This window comes from Rutilus rutilus (assembly GCF_951802725.1).
Source record: "Rutilus rutilus genome assembly, chromosome: 10".
Taxonomy (NCBI): Eukaryota; Metazoa; Chordata; class Actinopteri; order Cypriniformes; family Leuciscidae; genus Rutilus; species Rutilus rutilus.
In genome coordinates this window covers 8,863,327-8,885,044 of record NC_140215.1, presented here as the reverse complement: position 1 = coordinate 8,885,044, position 21,718 = coordinate 8,863,327, and the positions used below count along the sequence as shown (strand labels likewise).

At 37.1% G+C, this 21,718-nt stretch overlaps 2 protein-coding genes across 5 annotated transcripts in view; one reads left to right on the top strand and one right to left on the bottom strand.

Annotated features, from left to right (window-relative positions):
• Window positions 1-2,176: 2,176 nt before the first annotated feature.
• Window positions 2,177-11,923, top strand: LOC311298928 (signal transducer and activator of transcription 1-like). Its single transcript, XM_084422249.1, has 16 exons — window positions 2,177-2,242; window positions 2,415-2,493; window positions 2,960-3,033; window positions 3,361-3,512; window positions 4,425-4,583; window positions 4,763-4,855; window positions 4,945-5,004; window positions 5,516-5,571; window positions 6,391-6,524; window positions 6,602-6,721; window positions 6,811-6,946; window positions 7,271-7,326; window positions 8,872-8,963; window positions 9,300-9,439; window positions 9,513-9,701; window positions 10,803-11,923. Exons 1-16 carry the CDS (start codon window positions 2,186-2,188, stop codon window positions 10,808-10,810), a joined length of 1,605 nt encoding a protein of 534 aa, XP_084278375.1. The 5' UTR covers window positions 2,177-2,185; the 3' UTR covers window positions 10,811-11,923.
• glsb (glutaminase b) overlaps window positions 10,814-21,718 on the bottom strand; it is a 46,572-nt gene continuing 35,667 nt past the window's right edge. For 2 of the 4 annotated variants that reach the window (XM_084421008.1, XM_084421009.1), the window contains exons 15-18: window positions 13,908-13,969; window positions 13,750-13,826; window positions 13,371-13,434; window positions 10,814-12,884 (exon numbers count right to left, since the gene is read on the bottom strand). In XM_084421008.1, coding sequence (XP_084277134.1) covers window positions 12,728-12,884; window positions 13,371-13,434; window positions 13,750-13,826; window positions 13,908-13,969 — 360 coding nt within the window. In that variant the 3' untranslated portion in view covers window positions 10,814-12,727. Of the gene's footprint in view, window positions 12,885-13,370; window positions 13,435-13,749; window positions 13,827-13,907; window positions 13,970-19,516; window positions 21,630-21,718 lie in introns of those variants that run through there. The other 2 variants (XM_084421010.1, XM_084421011.1) reach the window with 2 other exon arrangements.

The window sequence follows — 21,718 nt, the reverse complement described above, 5'->3', positions numbered from 1 at the left end:
AGATGGGTAGGTTTAGGGGTGGGTTTAGGGGTCGGGGTGGAGATGGGTAGGTTTAGGGGTGGGTTTAGGGATCAGGGGGTGGAGATGGGTAGGTTTAGGGGTGGGTTTAGGGGTCAGGGGGTGGAGATGGGTAGGTTTAGGGGTCAGGGGGTGGAGATGGGTAGGTTTAGGGGTGGGTTTAGGGATCAGGGGGTGGAGATGGGTAGGTTTAGGGGTGGGTTTAGGGGTCAGGGGGTGGAGATGGGTAGGTTTAGGGGTGGGTTTAGGGATCAGGGGGTGGAGATGGGTAGGTTTAGGGGTGGGTTTAGGGGTCAGGGGGTGGAGATGGGTAGGTTTAGGGGTCAGGGGGTGGAGATGGGTAGGTTTAGGGGTGGGTTTAGGGGTCAGGGGGTGGAGATGGGTAGGTTTAGGGGTGGGTTTAGGGGTCAGGGGGTGGAGATGGGTAGGTTTAGGGGTGGGTTTAGGGATCAGGGGGTGGAGATGGGTAGGTTTAGGGGTGGGTTTAGGGGTCAGGGGGTGGAGATGGGTAGGTTTAGGGGTCAGGGGGTGGAGATGGGTAGGTTTAGGGGTGGGTTTAGGGGTCAGGGGGTGGAGATGGGTAGGTTTAGGGGTCAGGGGGTGGAGATTGGTAGGTTTAGGGGTGGGTTTAGGGATCAGGGGGTGGAGATGGGTAGGTTTAGGGGTCAGGGGGTGGAGATGGGTAGGTTTAGGGGTGGGTTTAGGGATCAGGGGGTGGAAATGGGTAGGTTTAGGGGTGGGTTTAGGGGTCAGGGGGTGGAGATGGGTAGGTTTAGGTATGGTATATGTAAGGTGGATATGTATGGTATGCGGTTCCGGCATCAGACTGTTAGGCTGGCGCTGTCGTCCTCACACTGCTATGACATATGGTTCTGCGGTTCTGCAGTCAGACCTATCGCAATTGTTTTTACGTCGTTTGTGCTGGAAATTTTTTTTTTTGTGCTGCTTCGGTTTTTTAGATATTAAAGGAATATTTGTAGGTCATTCTGAGGTTGCCCAGCACCCACATGCTCCAAATAAAACAGTCTCGGTTGTTTGTGCTGGTTAAAGTTTTGTTTGTGCTGCTTCATTTAATTACAGGTGATGACGTAATCAGCCACCCCCTGCTCCCACATTCAGCCAAAAAACTCTTGTTTGTGCTTCGGTTTTTAAAATATTAGACACTGAATTATAGACGATGACGTCACCAGACACCCACCCCTCCCAAATTTTTTCTTTTTTTCTTTTCATTTTACACCAAACGTTGCACACATGTAATGGAAAATGTATATTTAAATACAGAAATGCATTACAATTTTACATATTGCATTGTCATTTTACATATTGCATTGTAATTTTGCATATTACATTTCAAATTGAATATTGCTACCCATATGCTTACATATTTTTCATCCACCATCTTACCAAAGCTTAAAGATAAAGTATGTAGTATGTTCGTCTGAGGCCACTAGTGGCAACAAACAGAACTGCAAAATGAAACTATTTTTTTTTTTAAATGCAACGAATTAAAAGACGCTTATCTTTTAATGAAGAATTACTTAACGCTCACAACGTGCCACAGGTAAATTTATAATGGTAAATTAGAAAAGGTTACGTTGAACTTTCAAGCAATCATAACAAATAGAAGCACTTTTTTTTTTTTTTTTTTTTTTAAAGGAAATACTTAAAAAAATAAATGTAGTGTTTTTTATTTATTTATTTTGCATTACACAATAAACCCAAATAAGTAAACCATATCATGTGATAACATGTCAGTATCTGTAATTTCCTCTATTAATTTGTCCAGTTTCTAGTAGTGTCTAGGCTTGTGAAAGTTGCATTTTATTCTGAGCATGCATATCTTGACTGAAATAACTTCCTGCATGGTATAGCGTAACAAAACCAAGCAGGACTTCTTACAGGTGCACTACTTTGCTCTTTGTTCTGCAATATTGTATTAAAGATACAGTATATTTATAATAATTTTATTTTGTGTAGCATGTTTATATTTCTCGCACTAGGAGCACTTAAATGAGGACATTGTTTACATGGCTACGATCGTATCCAACACCCTGAATGAGGAGAAGTCACTTGTTTTTGTCAAGTAAGTTATTCATACCTTTTAATATACTGGCATTCGTCGAAGTACGTCTAATAAGAAATTGACTCATCACAGGAGAGTACGACGATGGAACAACAAAAAGATTTGGACCATAAAGTCAACAAGCTGAAGAAGAGTGTGCAGGTAAAGCATCTTACTGTAATTAATATGGCACTTTACTCTCACCTTCACTCATTCTTAAAACATGAACATTCAAATACACAACAGACTCGTCTGTTTGGATATTTTTCATGAACTATATGAAACAATCTTAAAACATTCAACACAGTAGCTGCCTTCTGTTCTATTTCTTCAGGAAATAGAACAGGACATTCAGGTTTTGGAAGATCTGCAATATGAGTATGACTTCAAGAAAAATACTTTGGAGGGTCAAGGTAAAATGAGAGCAATATGTGTTTCTGCTCTGTATAAAATTAATACATAGCAATGGATAATGTACATGGTATATTCAGACTCCAAAGTTTACATACACCTTGCAGCATCTGCAAAATGTTAATAATTGTCATAAAATAAGAGGATCAAAAATCAAATCAAATAAAAAACCTTTCCCATAGCAGATGTTTACATTTACACAACAAGACAAAATTATAGCTGGATAATTTTTTAAAAAATAAGAAAACTTTTAAAAAGTGACTGTTAATACTATGTGTCGTTACTTTTTGAAAACAATGATCACGGTAAATTGTATTGTTTTATGGGAAACAAGCAAGTATGTAGCTTCAGAAGGCCAGTAAATAGGGCATTAAAAGACAATTAGAAAATTGTACACAAACATTTACATAGGAGGAAGTGTTTCATAGATGACAGCTTCATGGACATTATCATTCTTTATATTTTCAGTGGAGGCTGAAACAAATGGTCAGACAACAACAGAGATGCAACAGGAGGAAACTGTCCTAAACATAAAAATAGAGGTAGGTCAGTAAACACAGCTTCCCATAGAATTAACTGTAGAAATGTGGTTAATGTCTATAATGTACTGTATATAAATCAGTGGTACACTGTAAACACTGCTGCCTTAAATATTTCAGTACAATCAACTTGGATGTTTAAGTCATTTCAACTTACATTACATTAATCTTGTATAACTTAAAAAAAGTTGAAAATTGCATAACTTATTTTGTTGAGTTAAAGCAATGTAAAAACAAGTTGTCATAACGTTGATTCATTTTTTTTTTTTTTTTTTTTTACAGTAGCATGCATCCCTTTAATATAGCACTGTATACTCAATGTGTGTGCAGGTGGTGATAAAGGAAATGGCTAATGTACTGACTCTAGCAGAGCAGATCCAGCACACACTCATATCAGATGAGTTACCTCAGTGGAAGAGGCGACAGCAGATGGCTTGCATAGGTGGTCCGCACAACACGTGTTTGGACCAGCTGCAGAGCTGGTGAGAACCTCTAGCAGGCGCTGTTTATGCCATAAATTAATGCATCCAGGGCAGAAAATAATGGCCAACAAATGAGAGCCATTATTATGCTGCTTTTTCTGTTAATACCATTAAAAATACTAAGACTTGCCTTTTGTAAACTTAAGCACTGTGACGGAGAAAGTGTCCCACATATGTTATCGAGGATATAGTTCTCTAAACTATATTTTAGTTAGTTTTTCAATATTTTCAATATTTTGAAATTGATTGACGACTGGGGCAAATAGCTCCAAAATGACAAAAAACATATCATAACAGCAGTCTGTATGCCTCTTGCCCCATATTACAAGTCTTCTAAAGCAATATGATAACATTTTGCAAGGAACTAACTAAAATATCTCACTATATTCACTATATCTATCTAGACGCATCTACACTGATCCATGAGGGAAGTAGTGACTAGATCTTTGTTTGTTTGATTCTTTTCAATGATCCAATTCCTGATCTGGGCTGCGTTTCTTAAAAGCATCATACTCCTAAGTAGATCATTGAGACCATTATCACCAGTGGTTTCTATGATCTACTTACTTTTCACAATGTTTTTTGGGAAACGCTTTCATTCACTAATCTGACTGATTATCCTATCGATTTAATGATTCGATAGGGTTTGGAACAACATGTGGGCGAGAAACAATGGGGGAATTTTCCTTTTTAAAAGTATTTAAAAATAACTATGTTCAGATTAGAGTGGTAGTCCAGAACTAAAGTCTTTGTAAATGAAAAGACACAGGAATCTTTCTTTTCACTTATTAAAAGTCTGAAGTTATGTGTATGTACTTGCATTATTATTTTTATTATTAATTGCCCAGAACAACATGTTGCCTTATGTTTATGATTGGGTGAGTTAAGTACTGAATTGTAATTGTGCTGCAGGTTCACAGTGGTGGCAGAGTGTCTGCAGCAGATCCGTCAGCAGCTGAAGAAAGTTCAGGAACTGGTGCAGAAGTTCACCTACAACAACGACCCCCTCACTCTGGGCAAGAGCCAGCTGGATGAACAGGCACTTTCACTCTTCAAAAACCTTATATCAAAGTGAGACACAACACCGTAACTCTTCTTCCCTTTATATGTAGAGCACAAGCTGCAGAAAGACAAACTGCTGGTTATTGAAACGAGGATTTGTGGGTTTAAGGTTCACGGGGGGATTTGAATATTTTTTTGAACGATTAAACACCCAGACAGGATGAAATCTGTTATGATGTGTCTTTCAGTTCTCTTGTGGTAGACAGACAGCCATGTATGCCAAATTATCCCCAGAGACCCTTGGTGTTGAAAATGGGAGTTCAGTTCACAGTCAAGATCAGGTGGGTTCCTTTGTAGCATTACTGTTACATCAACAGACTGCCACTCATTTGAAAAGACCTTAATTTTCATGTGTTTTATAACACTATAGACTATTAGCCAAACTTCCTGAACTGAACTGTCAACCCAAGGTCAAAATATCTATTGACAAGTAAGTAATATCTATCTATCCATCTATCTATCTACACTGAAAAAAATTATAAACGCAACACTTTTGTTTTTGCCCCCATTTTTCATGAGCTGAACTCAAAGATCTAAGACTTTTTCTATGGTTTTATATGGCACAGGTGCAATAATCTGTGAGGTGGATGGATTATCTCGGCAAAGGAGAAGTGCTCACTAACACAGATTTAGACAGATTTGTGAACAATATTTGAGAGAAATAGGCGTTTTGTGTACATAGAAAAAGTATTAGATCTTTGAGTTCAGCTCATGAAAAATGTGGGCAAAAACAAAAGTTTTGCGTTTATAATTTTGTTCTTTCTTTCTATCTATCTATCTATCTATCTATCTATCTATCTATCTATCTATCTATCTATCTATCTATCTATCTATCTATCTATCTATCTATCTATCTATCTATCTATCTATCTGTCTGTCTGTCTGTCTGTCTGTCTGTTTATATATCTACCTGCATGTTTACGCATATTTTTCTCATTTAGAGGTTTTTCCGAGATGGATACAGTGAAAGGGTATGAAGTACTGTATATTACTGTACATTAAAGGAGCTGTATGTAAGAAATGCATTTCAATTAATCATAAAATGGCCCTGATATGTCACTAGACATTAAGAAATCATGTTAATTACAAATACTTATATCACTGACAACAGTAGTCCGGCCAGGATATTGTCATTTAAAAAGTGAAGTTGCAGCCCTCAACTGATGTTGATGTTGTCATGTTGTGTTTTGGCCTGATGCCTCACCCTCCACCTATCTACCAATCACGAAGTCAGTAGTGTTTCGGCATCGGGGTTGCCAGCTCTGCTCTAGTTACCACAGCTACGTAGCAGCCTACGTTCCTGCTGGATCCTGCAGCCTATCTGGCAACCCCGAGTCAGGGGGAGGGGGAGGGGATACACCGCTCTACAGTAATTTGAAAGTGATTGCAGTACCAGTTTTGGCCACAATCTTACATACGGCTCCTTTAAACCAAAGAGCACAAGTAAATGCTAATTACAAACGAGCTCTCTGCACATACGTAGCTCATGATTAAAAATTCATATAAAGAGCAATGTTTTTAGTTGTGTATGCATGTCACAGGTGCTCACTGATACCTGCTTTGTAATGTTCTAGATTTCGAAATTTCTTATTGTTAACTAATCACACCAAAGTTATGAACTTGGATGAATCTAGTGAATGCCTTGCAGCTGAGTTCCCTCATGTGGTATGATGATAAACACTTATCTACTAAAGATATTACAAAAGATAATAAATACATGATCGTATATAATTATTTTTTCTCGTTTTTAACACAGATCTTAAAGGAGAAAAGACCTAGCAACCGAACAAATAAGGTAGGATAAAAGAAATATAAGTGAATATTGCTTTTAACGTAACTTATTTGTTTGTTTTTTTCCAGCGGTCTCTCTCTCTCACCATATATGAGGAGCTGCACTTAATCAGCTTTGACACGCAGCTCATTCTGCCTGATCTATGCATTGATTTATCGGTAACATGATTTGCTTTCTACAAGCAGAGTTTCTACTGTCAAAGGTACAACATGAAACTCTTGTAACTGCCACACAGGTCACATGTCTTCCTGTGGTGTTGCTCAGCGCTGGTATGATCAACACCATAGTGCCTGGGGCTGTGTCTAGTGCCTGGGGCTCCATCTTATGGTACAACATGCTCTGCAGTGAACCCCAGGTACGGCCGTTTCCCATCATCAGTGTTTTTGTCCTCTACTGATGCTTCCGTTCTGACTCTCGCCGTCCATCTCTCGCTCTCTCTCTCAGAATCTGACGTTCTTCTTGAATCCGCCACCAGTGAAATGGGAGCAGCTTTCGAAGGTCATAAGCTGGCAGTTTTCTTCTGTCACTAAACGGGCGCTGAACTCTGAGCAGCTGAGAACGCTGGCCGACAAACTTCTTGGTGAGTTTTTAATGTCACCTATCGGAAATATCCTACTTCGCACTTCTGAAGTCCTAATTACGTGTATCTTGGGTTCAAATGCTTTGTTGTCAGAATCATGAAAACCATAAATTCTTCCCCGTCATGTTGGCTCCTTCAAACCTGGTTATCAAAATGAGCTTCCCAGTCATAATTACAAGTTTCCTACTCTGAAGTCACATGTATGAAGTCATATTTGCGATAATTTCGAAGGAACGTAAAGACAGAATTATTGTACTTTTTGTTTGTAGTAAATGCTCATAGTTAAATGCATGTTGCTTTAGATGTCACATCTGTTTTTTTCAGGTCATGAAACCCAAGATGACCCAGAGGGACTCGTCCACTGGAAAACATTTTTCCATGTAATTTTTAAACAAATGATCGAAGCAAAGACATGAAAGTTGCTTTCGTTTTCTTTAACCAACCTTGCTTTTGTTTCTCTGCACTTGATTTACTGATAAAACAAAACTGAGTGAGAACATGATACTGTAAAGAACAGAGATGAAATATCCTAAATAATTGTATTTTTAATATATACACTCACCTAAAGGATTATTAGGAACACCATACTAATACTGTGTTTGACCCCCTTTCACCTTCAGAACTGCCTTAATTCTACGTGGCATTGATTCAACAAGGTGCTGAAAGCATTCTTTAGAAATGTTGGCCCATATTGATAGGATAGCATCTTGCAGTTGATGGAGATTTGTGGGATGCACATCCAGGGCACGAAGCTCCCGTTCCACCACATCCCAAAGATGCTCTATTGGGTTGAGATCGGTGACTGTGGGGGCCATTTTAGTACAGTGAACTCATTGTCATGTTCAAGAAACCAATTTGAAATGATTTGAGCTTTGTGACATGGTGCATTATCCTGCTGGAAGTAGCCATCAGAGGATGGGTACATGGTGGTCATAAAGGGATGGACATGGTCAGAAACAATGCTCAGGTAGGCCGTGGCATTTAAACGATGCACAACAATTGGCACTAAGGGGCCTAAAGTGTGCCAAGAAAACATCCCCCACACCATTACACCACCACCACCAGCCTGCACAGTGGTAACAAGGCATGATGGATCCATGTTCTCATTCTGTTTACACCAAATTCTGACTCTACCATCTGAATGTCTCAACAGAAATCGAGACTCATCAGACCAGGCAACATTTTTCCAGTCTTCAACTGTCCAATTTTGGTGAGCTCGTGCAAATTGTAGCCTCTTTTTCCTATTTGTAGTGGAGATGAGTGGTACCCGGTGGGGTCTTCTGCTGTTGTAGCCCATCCGCCTCAAGGTTGTGCGTGTTGTGGCTTCACAAATGCTTTCCTGCATACCTCGGTTGTAACGAGTGGTTATTTCAGTCAAAGTTGCTCTTCTATCAGCTTGAATCAGTCGGCCCATTCTCCTCTGACCTCTAGCATCAACAAGGCATTTTCGCCCACAGGACTGCCGCATACTGGATGTTTTTCCCTTTTCACACCATTCTTTGTAAACCCTAGAAATGGTTGTGCGTGAAAATCCCAGTAACTGAGCAGATTGTGAAATACTCAGACCGGCCCGTCTGGCACCAACAACCATGCCACGCTCAAAATTGCTTAAATCACCTTTCTTTCCCATTCTGACATTCAGTTTGGAGTTCAGGAGATTGTCTTGGCCAGGACCACACCCCTAAATGCATTGAAACAACTGCCATGTGATTGGTTGATTAGATAATTGCATTAATGAGAAATTGAACAGGTGTTCCTAATAATCCTTTAGGTGAGTGTATATATGTATATATATATACAAAATATATGCATGTGTATGTGTGAGAATTTTTGTGGTGTAAAAAATAACTTGCTAAATGACGAGGTATACCATACACATGCATGCAATATATACCATAGAATAACTTATTTGTTTTCATCTCCAGACGTCTGTTGAGAGTGGTGGTTCACTCTTGCACTGGATATATGAGCATCTGCAACTTACTAAATTATATGTACTCAGCATCTGGAATGATGGGTAAGAAGTCCAAAACATTTGACATCAAAACTGGCTCTATGGACGTTGAGGCGGCAAATGTTCAATGAGTTTTGAGATTTGAGAGGGACCTTAATAATCAGGCTGTTCATATTATTTTATTGTATTGTCATAATTATAAACACACTGGTTTGTAGTGCAAATAGTTTTACCGTTTATGGCACTTTGTTATCCTTATGGTTATTTACCTATAGTGGGTGATGACTCGAAAGTCACAGAAAATACTTTACTTCTGCATTGTAAAATAAGGTGGCTAGTGCATGAGTCAGATGGACACTTTTATACAAAGCAAAAATTGTCCACTTTCTTTATGTACAGGTATATTATGGGTTTTCTGAGTAAAGAGAGAGAGAAGGCTTTGTTGATAGACAAACTCCCGGGCACGTTCCTCCTGCGCTTCAGTGAAAGCTGTCGAGAAGGAGGAATCACCATCACGTGGGTGGAGCATTCACAGGACGGTGTGTGCTGGTTTGAACTGGAATGTTGTTCTGATAAAGATCTTGGTGTTTGAAATGTCTCTTGTCAGCACAGGTGAACCTGTGGTCCATTCAGCAAAGCCGTACACTAGGGTAGATATGAACAGAGTCCCTTTACCGAACTTCATCCGTGACTATACCGTCACCGCTGGAGAGAAGGTTCCAGTGAATCCCCTCGTCTACCTTTACCCAGACATCCCAAGAGACGTCGCCTTTGGTCGCTACTATACCAGCGCATCTGATGGTAGAGACTTTACATTTACATATACAGTAGGCTTACTGTATGCACTTCATACTTTTGTAATGTGCCATATTTGGCATGCAAAGGAAACAGCACAAATCCCAAAATAAATCGCCTCATAATAAAGTGGAAAATACAATATTGTATAATGAAGAGCAAAAAAAAGTTGCTAGATAGGCAAATACTTAAGAGTCTATGATTGGATCATTATCACAGTGATTGTTATGTTTCTAGCATGTTATATATTTGGCAACAGTTCTTCTAACCCAAACTGATGGAGTGTGTAGCTTTTCATTTCTTAGACAACCATGTAGGAAGACACATCATGGACATATTCCAGGATGACAAAGCCAAGATTCATCAGGCTCAAATCGTGAAAGAATGGTTGAGAGGGAGCATGAAGAATTATTTTCACACATGAATTGGCACCTCTGAGTCCAGACCTTAAATTGAAAGGCTTTTGGATGTACAGGAGTAGACTTTACAGAGTGCTGGACTCTAACATTGTCATAGACATTTAGAGACCTCATAAAGTGCTCGACTCGTGCATTTTCAATACAAGATCTTTACCAAAAATGTAACATTTTACGCGACAGCTTGAGCAGACTCACAAATGTGCTCTAATACAAGAACTCTTCCTCTTCTCAACATGGACTGCGTGTTCCAGAGGGCGGGGTTTATGTAAATTTTAGGGTTGGTGATGTCACTAACCCGGGAGGAATGTCATGTAGTCCCTTCCAGCCGTTTGTTGTAGTCCTTAAAAAACGATTTCTTTAAAAGCAAATATCTCCCTTTGCTTTTGAACATTGTTTATGCTCAAACAGCAACATTACACACTAACTAAAGTTAGAAAAGTGAAATCATAATCAACCACCCCTTTAAGAGGTGCATCAGTTTTTGGTCAAGATCTTGTATTGACAATGCAAGAGTCCACAACTTTATAAGGTCTCCAAACAGTGACTTTTATTTTTTGGCCGGGCAGTGCATTACAATTTCAGTTCACCCTCCAATTCTGCATCTGTTTTGAGACTCTTGTATGAGTGTTTTTTGTCCTGGTAATTTACACACAATTTTGGACTAAAACAAAATTCTGTTCTCTTTTAGCTCTATGAGGGATGAATGAAAATATAGGACAGTACTACAGCACGTCTGGACATCGTGTGCTCTGCCGGACTCATCTGACCTAAAGGATTTATGCTTTGAACTGGTAGAGCATTAAGTTAGCAATGCCAAGCTCATGGGTTTGATTCTCAGAGAACTTATCAAATGTATACCTTGAAGTTGTTTTGGATCCAATGCATAAATGTAGGAAACAAAGTAATTTTGTTATTGTGTTCGACAAACATCTCATGGTTATTCATTTCAGAGCATAACTCATCCTGTTTCAGCTCTGAACATGACAACTGATTGTTGAGGTTGTTGTGCAATTACTTTAGATACACATTATAAATACAGTAGACAAAACCACATAAAACACTGAAATTCTGCTTTAGTGAGGTGATTTGTATGAGAAAAATCACAACCTTTTAATTACTAACAGATTTTATTAATTATTGCACATCAAAGCTAAATCTTTACATACCATTGCTTTAATTGTACATGTACACACACCAACTTTAGTCAGCCAGATACAGTGTAATATAAATCAGAAAAAAATATTTGCTTCTATCCGATTGTATCTAGTGAATACTGAACAGAGTTAAAGTGTCTTTAAAATAGTTTTTGACAAGTGTTTGGTCCGAGTGAACAGGTCTGACATCATATTTCCTCTGCTAAAACAAATGTTTAGAAACTACACTTACAGTAATTTAACACTTCATCAATTCTAGTGCAGATGCAGATGTTTGCACAAATGCATGGTGTCTTTTATTTATACATAAATGAGTAGTTATAAAAGAGTTTTTATAGTATACAACAAGCTGGTGTGGATGTAGGCATAAATATTATTTATAATGGGATTTTTTTTTTTTTTTTAACTTCATACAGCTTCCTGTATGTAAAATGTCTCAGTAAATAATGTAGTTTTATTTTTGGGATTGCAACATTGTGTACTTTCTCAAAATCCAGGCATTTTGGGGGACCTGCATGCTAATATTAAAATATGATTGTGCGTACATTGAAGAATAGATATAGACTAACATAAATAACATGAATTTGGCAGTGGTTAAAATGTTTAAATAATGTGCTATAATGAAATAAAAGTGATATACACGTAAAAAAAAAAAGTGTTATCTACAGTTTAATTCTCTACTAGGAGTGCATGCAAACTTTTTTATATTATGAAAATAAATCCCTTTTTTTTTTTACTCAGGACACATTTTTACATTCCTCCTGCAATATTTTGTATTACTACACAGCCCGGTGGAATACTTCATTCTGATTGGTCACAGCTGTGGTGAGTAGACATGTAATCAGCAGGATAATGTCGTTATCGCTGGTCAGTATCACAAAAATAATCAACCTGTCACATGAGATCGCGGTATACGTCACAACAGGGAAGAAAAGACTCGCAACTACCGTTTTCATGCTGACTTTGGAAGAGGCTATATGTTGTTCAAAAGCTTTTATATAAAGTCGTGAGTGTTTTTGTGGAACCGTGCCAGATCTCAAGAACGCAACGTGTTTGAACGGCTTTACTAAACAGGATTGTTTGGTATCAAATCTATACTTTATAATTATGTTTAACCGTTTGCCCTCAGAGAAACAACGGCATTTGTTTAATCATTCACATCCACACCTCAATCACCTCTTCACTTGCACGAAAGACGATAGAATTACAGCGCCTAATGAGAGCGTTTCACACCACTGAATACGGACATCATCACTACTCACACCCTGATTTGCGATGAGGAAGTTGAGAACAAGCCAAAAATGTCTCACAAAAGCATACAAAAACTACTAGAGACAATGACAAATGAAAAAACAAAACAATAATGTACACAAAGTTTTGACAAAAACAGCACAATGCTATTGTAAAGAGCCAGTCCTTCACTCTGCTCCAGAAGAGTGTCCTCTAGTGGTGGGAATGGTTACGTCTCCAGCATCCCATCCAGGTTTTTTTCGGTGGTCTCTTTATCTGCCACAGGATTGACCGCTGGGCTGTACTTACTGGTGTACTCCTGTAGAAGCGTGAGCACCTCGTGATGCCCGAAATGTGTCGCCTCATCAATCGGTGTGTTGCCCCACCTGGAGGAAATAGAAGTTATTTTGTTTTCATGACCCTTCCAGTCATTTGATTACTGTATAATAATATATCATTATTAACTCAGAAATATTTGATCTATTTTTGCTCTGTCATTTTTTTTCATTTAATTATATAATTATTTTACTTTGCAGTTTTGAATTACAACACTTAAATGGTTAATTCACCCAAAAATGAATATTAGCCCATGACCTAATTTTTGGTCACTATCCCTTTAATATGTATTCATTTTTACAACATTGGAGATGTATGTTCCTATGAGAAATGTAAAATATATTTATTTATTCAAAATAATTATTATTATATAAATGAATGTATATACATAAAAATTATATAAATAACTTTAATTTATAAACATATTTTTTTAACTATATTTTTCTTTCTCCCTTTTTTGGATTTATGATATTATGGCCAAAGTAATTGAACCAGGCTGAATGTATCACTGAACGTTGGAGAGTGTTTTTTCTCACCTGTCCTTGGGACCAGGATTCACCTTGCAGGCCTCTAGCAGAAAACGCACAACTTCAACATGTCCTAAAATCAAAAGAAAGGAGAGAGAGAGAGAGAGAGAGAGAGAGAGAGAGAGAGAGAGAGAGAGAGAGAGAGAGAGAGAGAGAGAGAGAGAGAGAGAGAGAGAGAGAGAGAGAGAAACATTTTTTACACACACAGACTGGAGTTTAGAAGGCAGAAGAGTGAAATGTCATCTGGATAACTCCCCACTGATATAATATCTGAAGACTTATATTTACATTAGACAATCAGATACCAACAGATATAATCTAAACCAAACTAACAGATACCAATGGTTCTTGACCCCAAAATAAAGTGACGGCATGTGCAGTTGTGTACCCTCAGCGGCTGCTACGTGAAGCGCTGTCCTGGAGTCATAGTCCCGCTGCTCCATGTCCATGGAGGACAGTGCAAACCTGGAGTCACCATAAGGGAAATGTTACAGAAGTAGAATAGAAAACACTGTTAAGACTTTTAGGCAATAATGAACTCCGTACCTTCTCAGAGCAGACACATCTCCTGTGTAGGCAGCAAAGAGGAGGTTGATGACAGATTTCACCTGGAATGATACAAAAGAGCCTTTGTGGAATAGAAATAAGTTATTATGGACAGATGGTGGGCAGAAATGGACGCCTCCAGAGCGTCTCCTTTAGCTCTAGTGGACAGAAATGAGAGGAAACATCCAATTAAAAATGCAACTTCAATTAAGTGCATTGAAACACATTTTTCGGGTGGAAAGACAGGAGAGGAACAAATTGAGTGTTGCATTTTAAGCCTTGCATATAATAATATGCATATTGACTCATTTTATATTACCTTTTAATTAGGCAACTTCTAAACAATTAAAACAATCGTTTGCAATTACTGTGATTTTTACATGATAAAAGTTATGGACATTTCTAGAATTATTCAGCAGCCAGTCTTCAGTGTCATATGATCCTTCAGAAATCATTCTAATTTGCTGATTTGCTGCTCAAGAAACATTTCTTATTTATTATCAATGTTGAAAACTGTCGAGCTGATTAATATTTAATATTAAGACACTTGCCTCAATCAAAACATGACTTGATTTGATTTTCTAGCAGGATAAATTTGGTTTTAAGCAGCATCTGATTATATAAAAATAAAACAAACAAGCAAGCCATGCAAAAAGAAGAAGAAAACCTTCATGCACTTTACATGCAAACTTGTGTTTTAAAGCTTGTGAGACAGAAAAGCACCGCTAGGGGGCATCAGCAACCCTTCATGTTAGTCAGCAAATCTCAAATACCAAGACAGAAACAAGATCGACTTACAAAAAAAAAAGTGCCAATCTTGCTGCAATTCTCCTTTGTACATTTTTTTCTGCCTTTCTTATTAAAGTTTTGTTCAAAAACGTAATCATAAACCAACCAAAATAATAAATAAGAATAACCATCAGATGTTTGAATACATATCTACAAACATAAACATTTGAATTTAACCCTAAACAAAACTGTACATTAAAAACAAAAAAGAGAGATGACAAACATTAATGCTTAATGATAATACATTCAGATAGGCTACTCAAACTTTCATGTTCCTGGAGAAAATGTTAATAACCCTGTTACCAAATTTTGGGACATAGCTAGTCTAAACGCTCGTTATCACCAATAACGACAAGATAACAATAACTATAGCGTCCACACCAAAGAACGATAACGCTCTGTTTATTCTAAGCTCGTGCTGCAGGTTTGTCGTCTGTCACTTTAAATGCTCGAGCTCTTTAAAGCAGGATGGATTCTGATTGGCTGTCAATGTTTTTACCGCCCATAAGCTAGTAAGAAACCTTGTGGAAAGTGATTACAACGATATCGTTTCTCTGTGCCTTTATAGTTACGGTGTGGACTCTGCAATTCTTTTATATTTAGACTTTTTTTTAGAACTGCATCTTTATCGTTAAGGCCCGTTCAAACAAAGAACGATAACTATAAAGATACACACCAGCGGGCGATATCTTTCTGTTTATTCTACGCTCGTGCTTGTCTGACGCTTTAAATGCTCGAGCTCGTTACAGCAGGATGGATTCTGATTGGCTGTCAATGTTTTTATCTTTCATCAGCTGGCTAAAATCATTCTTAAACTAATTCCAACTTTTCTCTGTGCCGTTATCATTGTAGCTGGGAATTTGAAGTCTACTATTCTTTAATATTGAGAACGATTTTTAGAACTATATATTATCGTTATCTTTATAGCTATCGTCCTTGGTGTGAACGGGCCTTTTAAAACTTTGATTTGTGTGATTTTTTTACTTATTATCGACGATAAACATCAAATAAAAATGAAATAGGCCTACGATGTATGAAATAAAAATAAAAAAACACTAAAGGAGGAGTAACAAAATAATTATGACTTAATTGAACCATTTGAAGGAATAAATAAAGTTAAATTATATTTATTTTAATTATACATTATACTTATTATCTTAAAATATTCAGTATTCTCGCTTTCCTTTCCACAGACATAGAGTGAATTCAAAAAGTGGGAGAAGGTGTCAGTGTCTTTGGCCCAAAATATCATCCGAGAAATGTCAGTCCCAATGCGTGTGTGTTTAATTATAATCTCTATCAATGTAATTACATTCAAGTAAGCGTAATGTCTTAAATTGAAAAAAGGGCACTATTCCTGTTTGCTATAACGTGTAATTCTCATTCTCCAGAAATGTGCATGCTAATTCCAGTCAGAAGTCAACTAGAGCAAGACAAACTTGCGTTTAGTGTTTAAAACTGCTTTAAGGTCATTTTCAATGTTATATAACATCTTTGCAGGCCCTTGCTAGGAAGCTAGTAAATTAGAAAGCAAGCTAGATAGATGTCAGTGTATCAAGTTGCAGTGTGCCATCAGCATGTGACCCACAACCCCTGCTGTATGAATGAACATGTAACATGAGTCAGTGTTTAGAATCACATTAGAGCTGGATAAATAAAAAATGAACATACAGTTTCATTCCAAAGCATAAACTACTACATATGAGGGGTAAAATGATGATGATCTTCAGATCTTAATACTTGTCTCAAAATCAGGCATTTGGAATGTTAACTGTACATCAACAAACAAAAGATGAATTAAATATATTTAGCTGCATTTCTAATGAAGTATGGATCACAAGGGAAAGTTAATAACAAATGTAAATAAATAGAATGTAATCAATGTAATAAATAGTCACGGAGAGAAAGTTGACAACAAGGAAGTCCAAAATGTGGGAAGCATCACTAACTATTCAGCACAAGAACCTCAGGTTTACACAGGGGTGCTTCATGTGCTTGCTGTTCCTGCACAGCTTCATTTCTCTTCCTGGATCAATGGAAGGTTCTCTCATCACCTCATGCCAATGAGAACAGGATGTGCTGAGAACTGATAAACAATACATTTCAAAGACAGACTAAACATGAATTCAACACTAAAGCACAACAGAAGGCAGCAGAGAAGCACTGGACAGCAGCTCTTAAAAAAGAAAAGAAAAAACAGTTCCCACCTTCTGAGTGATGAATTTACATGCCCTTTCCAGTCGTGCCACCATTACTGAATAAAGATTTAAAAAATGTTTGCAAAAAGATCATCTTTTAGATAAGAAAATATTTTGTATAAATATAATTCAAAAGAAATTTTTCATAATTATATTTAATAAAAAAATAAATGTTAGAATTATACTCAATTATATATAATACACAATTTTAATTATACTTTATAATAAATGTGAAAGAATTTATTACGATTTTATTCACCATGATTTTTCAGGCCTGAAAAAAATAAAAAAAATAATAATAATAATTCACGATTTGAAAATTCCTTGCAACTTCCAGATTTTTCATGAACATGGGAATCCTTTCATAGAGATATTTTCCGTTATGTTTTTGTGATGAGGAATGTTGAAGCTGCTAGGGGTCGCTAACCTCTTACAATAACAAAGGCGTAGATTGATGATGCAGTGATAAGCGGAATGATGGGACTTGCTGTCATGCTGATGGATCTAATCATGTTTATGGATGAGTGAAAACAATGATGTTTTTAACATGACTGTGGTATGAAGCAGGGCGCGATCGCTAATAAGAGACAGATATCAGCTCCACACGCGAGTCCCGCGGATATAAAGGAATACGGACATTTCATTCTACCGAACTACCCGCAAGTGCTGAATTACTGCGCACACTGGTCAGTTTATTTGACGAATTAAACTTGTGAGGTAACGCACCGCTGTTTCACTTGGTCCAACGTTACACTATCATACTAAACAGCATTTGAGTGTGTTGAAAGTTATAACGTTATTCTTTGTGTTAATTCGTTTGCTATATGAGACTAGCAGTAAGCTAGATCAACATTAGAATAACATACTGATCATATTCTAACATTTCATCATGTTGAGCTATATAACATTGATTTGTTTTATGTACATTTGCTCACCTGTCTAATAAAGTACATGCAAGAGCGGCGTCCCTGTCAAGTCGTGACTCGCGAAGCTCTGTCAAGTCCAAGTTAGTCGCAGACGTGGAGCTCTCGGCATCTCGAAAACGTCACTCCGATATTGATCCTCATTTTAGTTCTCCTAAAATGTTTAGTTCGCCATGGTCCATAATGTTTGAACGAAACAAGAACACCGCTAGACGTTACACACTACGCAGTTGTCCACGTCTGTCGCCATGGTTACGCCATGGCTATGGCAGTACAAGCGGAAACCAGGGATAACGCGGAGATTACGTCATTGACGGGCGACAAGTGAACAGGGACGGCCGCTTTTTAAAATTGTGAAGTTCTCTGAATTTACAAATTCTTGGAAACATTTAGAATAATGGAAGTACACAACTGAAAGAAATATATAACACTGTGCAAGTGGTTTTTGGATATTTTGATACAAAATTCTTGCATATTATACCTTTAAGTAAAACTATGGCACTCTAGCAAACAAGGCACTTTTTTGACACTTTAGAAAACAAAATAATATAATAGTGTCCCTTCATCATTTCTAAAACACAAAACAGAAACAAAAAAGCAAAAGCAATTGATTTCAGGTAACAATGTGATGAGATTAAATACATTTATTAATGATACAAAAAAGAAAAACAGAACAAATGACATAGATGCACAATGAGAAAACAAGAGAAAATAAACAGAACTGTTATGACATTATGAGTGAAATCAGAAATCATATATATAGTGATGAGGAATTTTGACAGCCGTTCTGTTAGAATCAGAGCGAGCCGCTTCCTCAAGCGATAAACTCATTGACTGTTTAAGCAGTCAGTAAGACCATGAGAACACTTCTCCTTAAAAGCATATGACTGAAGCAGCATAAGACCATGACATGAAAATAATAATACAAAAACACACACACAAAAATAGTGAAACTAAGCAACAAAGCCCACAATAGTTTCTGCAGATATACTGTACACAAGCTTGTGAAAGCATATAGTAAATTATACAAAAATAAAATTAATTTATAATGTAAACATTAATATGTATACACTGCAAATATATTTACAGTTGTAATCAAAATTATTCAACCCCCATTGCAAATCGTATTCTGCAAAATGTACAGACTTTTAGTTGTTTGCAATTAATAAATAAAACAAAAGTCATTGAAATACTAATCAGGTTATTTTGGTAAAATTTACAGACTTTTTCAGCTGTTCAACAAATCAAACAAAAGTAATAGAAATAGCTCAACACAACAAATGTTTCAAGTGGTTTCCTCAAATTCAACTGAAAATGCAACTTTTAACGAATGCAATCCTCATGAAGAATGGGCTCAGATTCCTCAGAAACGCGGCCAGAAGCCGGTGTCTGGTTATACATCTCATTTGTAGCAGGTCATAACAGCAAAAGGGTACTAAAGTACTCAAGATGCTTGCTATGAATAATTTTGAGACTGCAGAAGTCATTAAAAGTTGTATTTTCAGTTGAATTTGGGGAATCGACTTAAACATTTGTTGTGTTGAGCTATTTCTATTACTTTTGTTTGATTTGTTGAACAGCTGAAAAAGTCTGTAAATTTTACCAAAATAACCTGATTTGCAATGGGGGTTGAATAATTTTGATTACAACATATATGTGTGTATATATATATATATATATATATATATATATATATATATATATATATATATAATTAACTAAAACAAATTAAAAGATCTCGCAACACATAAAAACAAATATATATATAATACTTAAAAACCTAATAAAGGCAGCATCTTCCCCATAATAAAACAACTACTGAAGCTAATTGAAGCTTAGTATGATATAAACCGACATTCTGAATTATCAAGGTGCATAAATGTTTTTAGCAATAATATATGATAATAGACAGAGCAGACGGAACAGTGGAAGGAGTGTAACATTATTGATTTCACCTTAAATAAGGCTGAGCAGTACTATTGGGGCTATATGATGCAAGAACTGCACATTACAATAGCGTTCAGGTCATGGAAACATCAAGACAAGCAATTCGGTAGAAACGCATGCGACTAATCTAGAAATCAGTAAGGGAGAAGCAATTAAGGAACAGTTCAGCCAAAAAGTTAAATGCTACTTCACCTTCATGTAAGGAACATTTTTGAACCTTCATGCAGCTCTTTTCAATTGAACCTTTTCAATAAAATCTCCAAAGAGTACCAAAAAACAACCATAAAAAGGGGTCCATATGACTTGTGCGCTATATTCCAAGTTATATAATAGTTTTGTATGAAGAACAGGCAGTTATTCAAACATCTTGTGGAGCGCTCTCGGAGTAGGCATCTATTTGTCGTTTTAACTGATGGAATAGGAACGTAAAAGTGGACGTCAAAGATTTCTCATCCTGTTGCACCCTCTATAGGTCATGATCAGCGACTTGTCGATAGTCAAGCTTAAAGCGTCATGGCAGAGCATTATAGTTGACTAGTCCAAGGGTCCTATTTTAACGATCTAAGCGCATGGTCTAAAGCACAGTGAAATGATAACTGCGTCGGGCTGAAACTAGCAAAACACACTTGCGTCACGCTTGTAGTGTATAATAGGGCCCCAAGTGTTTAAAGTCATATAATAGTTTTGTGTGAAGAACAGACAGAAAATTTGCCATTTTCAAAAGATTTTCAGTAAACAAGTCATTCTTTTTCTTTTCCCTCAGAAAAAGCTATTATATAGCTTCAGAAGCCTTTTTTATGGGTATTTTGGATGAAGAGTGGGAAAAAAGCTGCATAAATTTAAAATTCCTCAAAAATGTACCTTTGTGTTCCACTGCAAGTCAACATACAGGGTCAAAATTACACGAGGGCGAGTAAATAATGACAGAATTTTAATTTTTTTGGACGCACTAATGTTTTACTTTTGTTTTAGCAACACACATATAAAACCAAAAAAATATATATATAATACTTAAAAACTTGCTGATAAGGGCACCATATTTCCAAAAATAAAACCAATTCAGGCTCTAATCGAAACTTAGTTTGATTTAAACTAAAATGTACTTTTGTGTTCCACAGAAAAACAACAACAACTACATATGGGGTCAAAACAACATGAGGGTAAGCATATAATGACTAAAATTTCCTTTTTGGGTGAGCTATTGCTGTAATTCTGACTGAAGGCCATCCTTTCCGGCCACCTATACAGTACTTCCTGCAAAAAGTTTCAGAGAACATTCATGTGGTCGTGACACCATCAAGTTAAAGGCCACACTGAAAGACTCCATGTGTGGTAAGAGGCGTCAATTATGCATGACCACAACATGCAATTGTAATGAAAAACAGATCCGTTCAGCAGCCAATCCTAAACTTCCACCAAAAAAAACAAAACAACTGCTGGTCTTTGAGAGAATACAGAGCCTATAAATCACACTGCACCTAACGTCCACCAAGCAGCATTGCTTTAAGCATTTGCTCAGACAGATAAAACAGAAGCCAAGGCACACAAGTCCATATCCTCAACCACAGTCATTCATATTCACTGAGAAAGATACAGTGACTCTGGTGACAAACCACACACGTGTCCAGAATGAGATTCATTGAAAATAAATAACTGTTAATTTACATAAATATATATTGTCAAAAAGCTCGTTGAGGTTATTCAGATCAGTTTTAGTTGCCATCTCTGACATTCTCCATCCTGTAGACTACAGTAGTGGAACTGTCTTCATTGCACTCAGTGGGCGAGACTTTTGTCCACACAGTGTCTTTGAGAGCCAGCTCTTTCTGAAGGCTCTCGTAATCCATGGGTCCAAAGGTTTGCTGCTGTGTTGAGCAACACGGAGAACAGATTAGTTTTTTAGGGGCCTCCAGGGAAAGTGTGAGACTGACACTGTTCAATATGGTGATTTTAT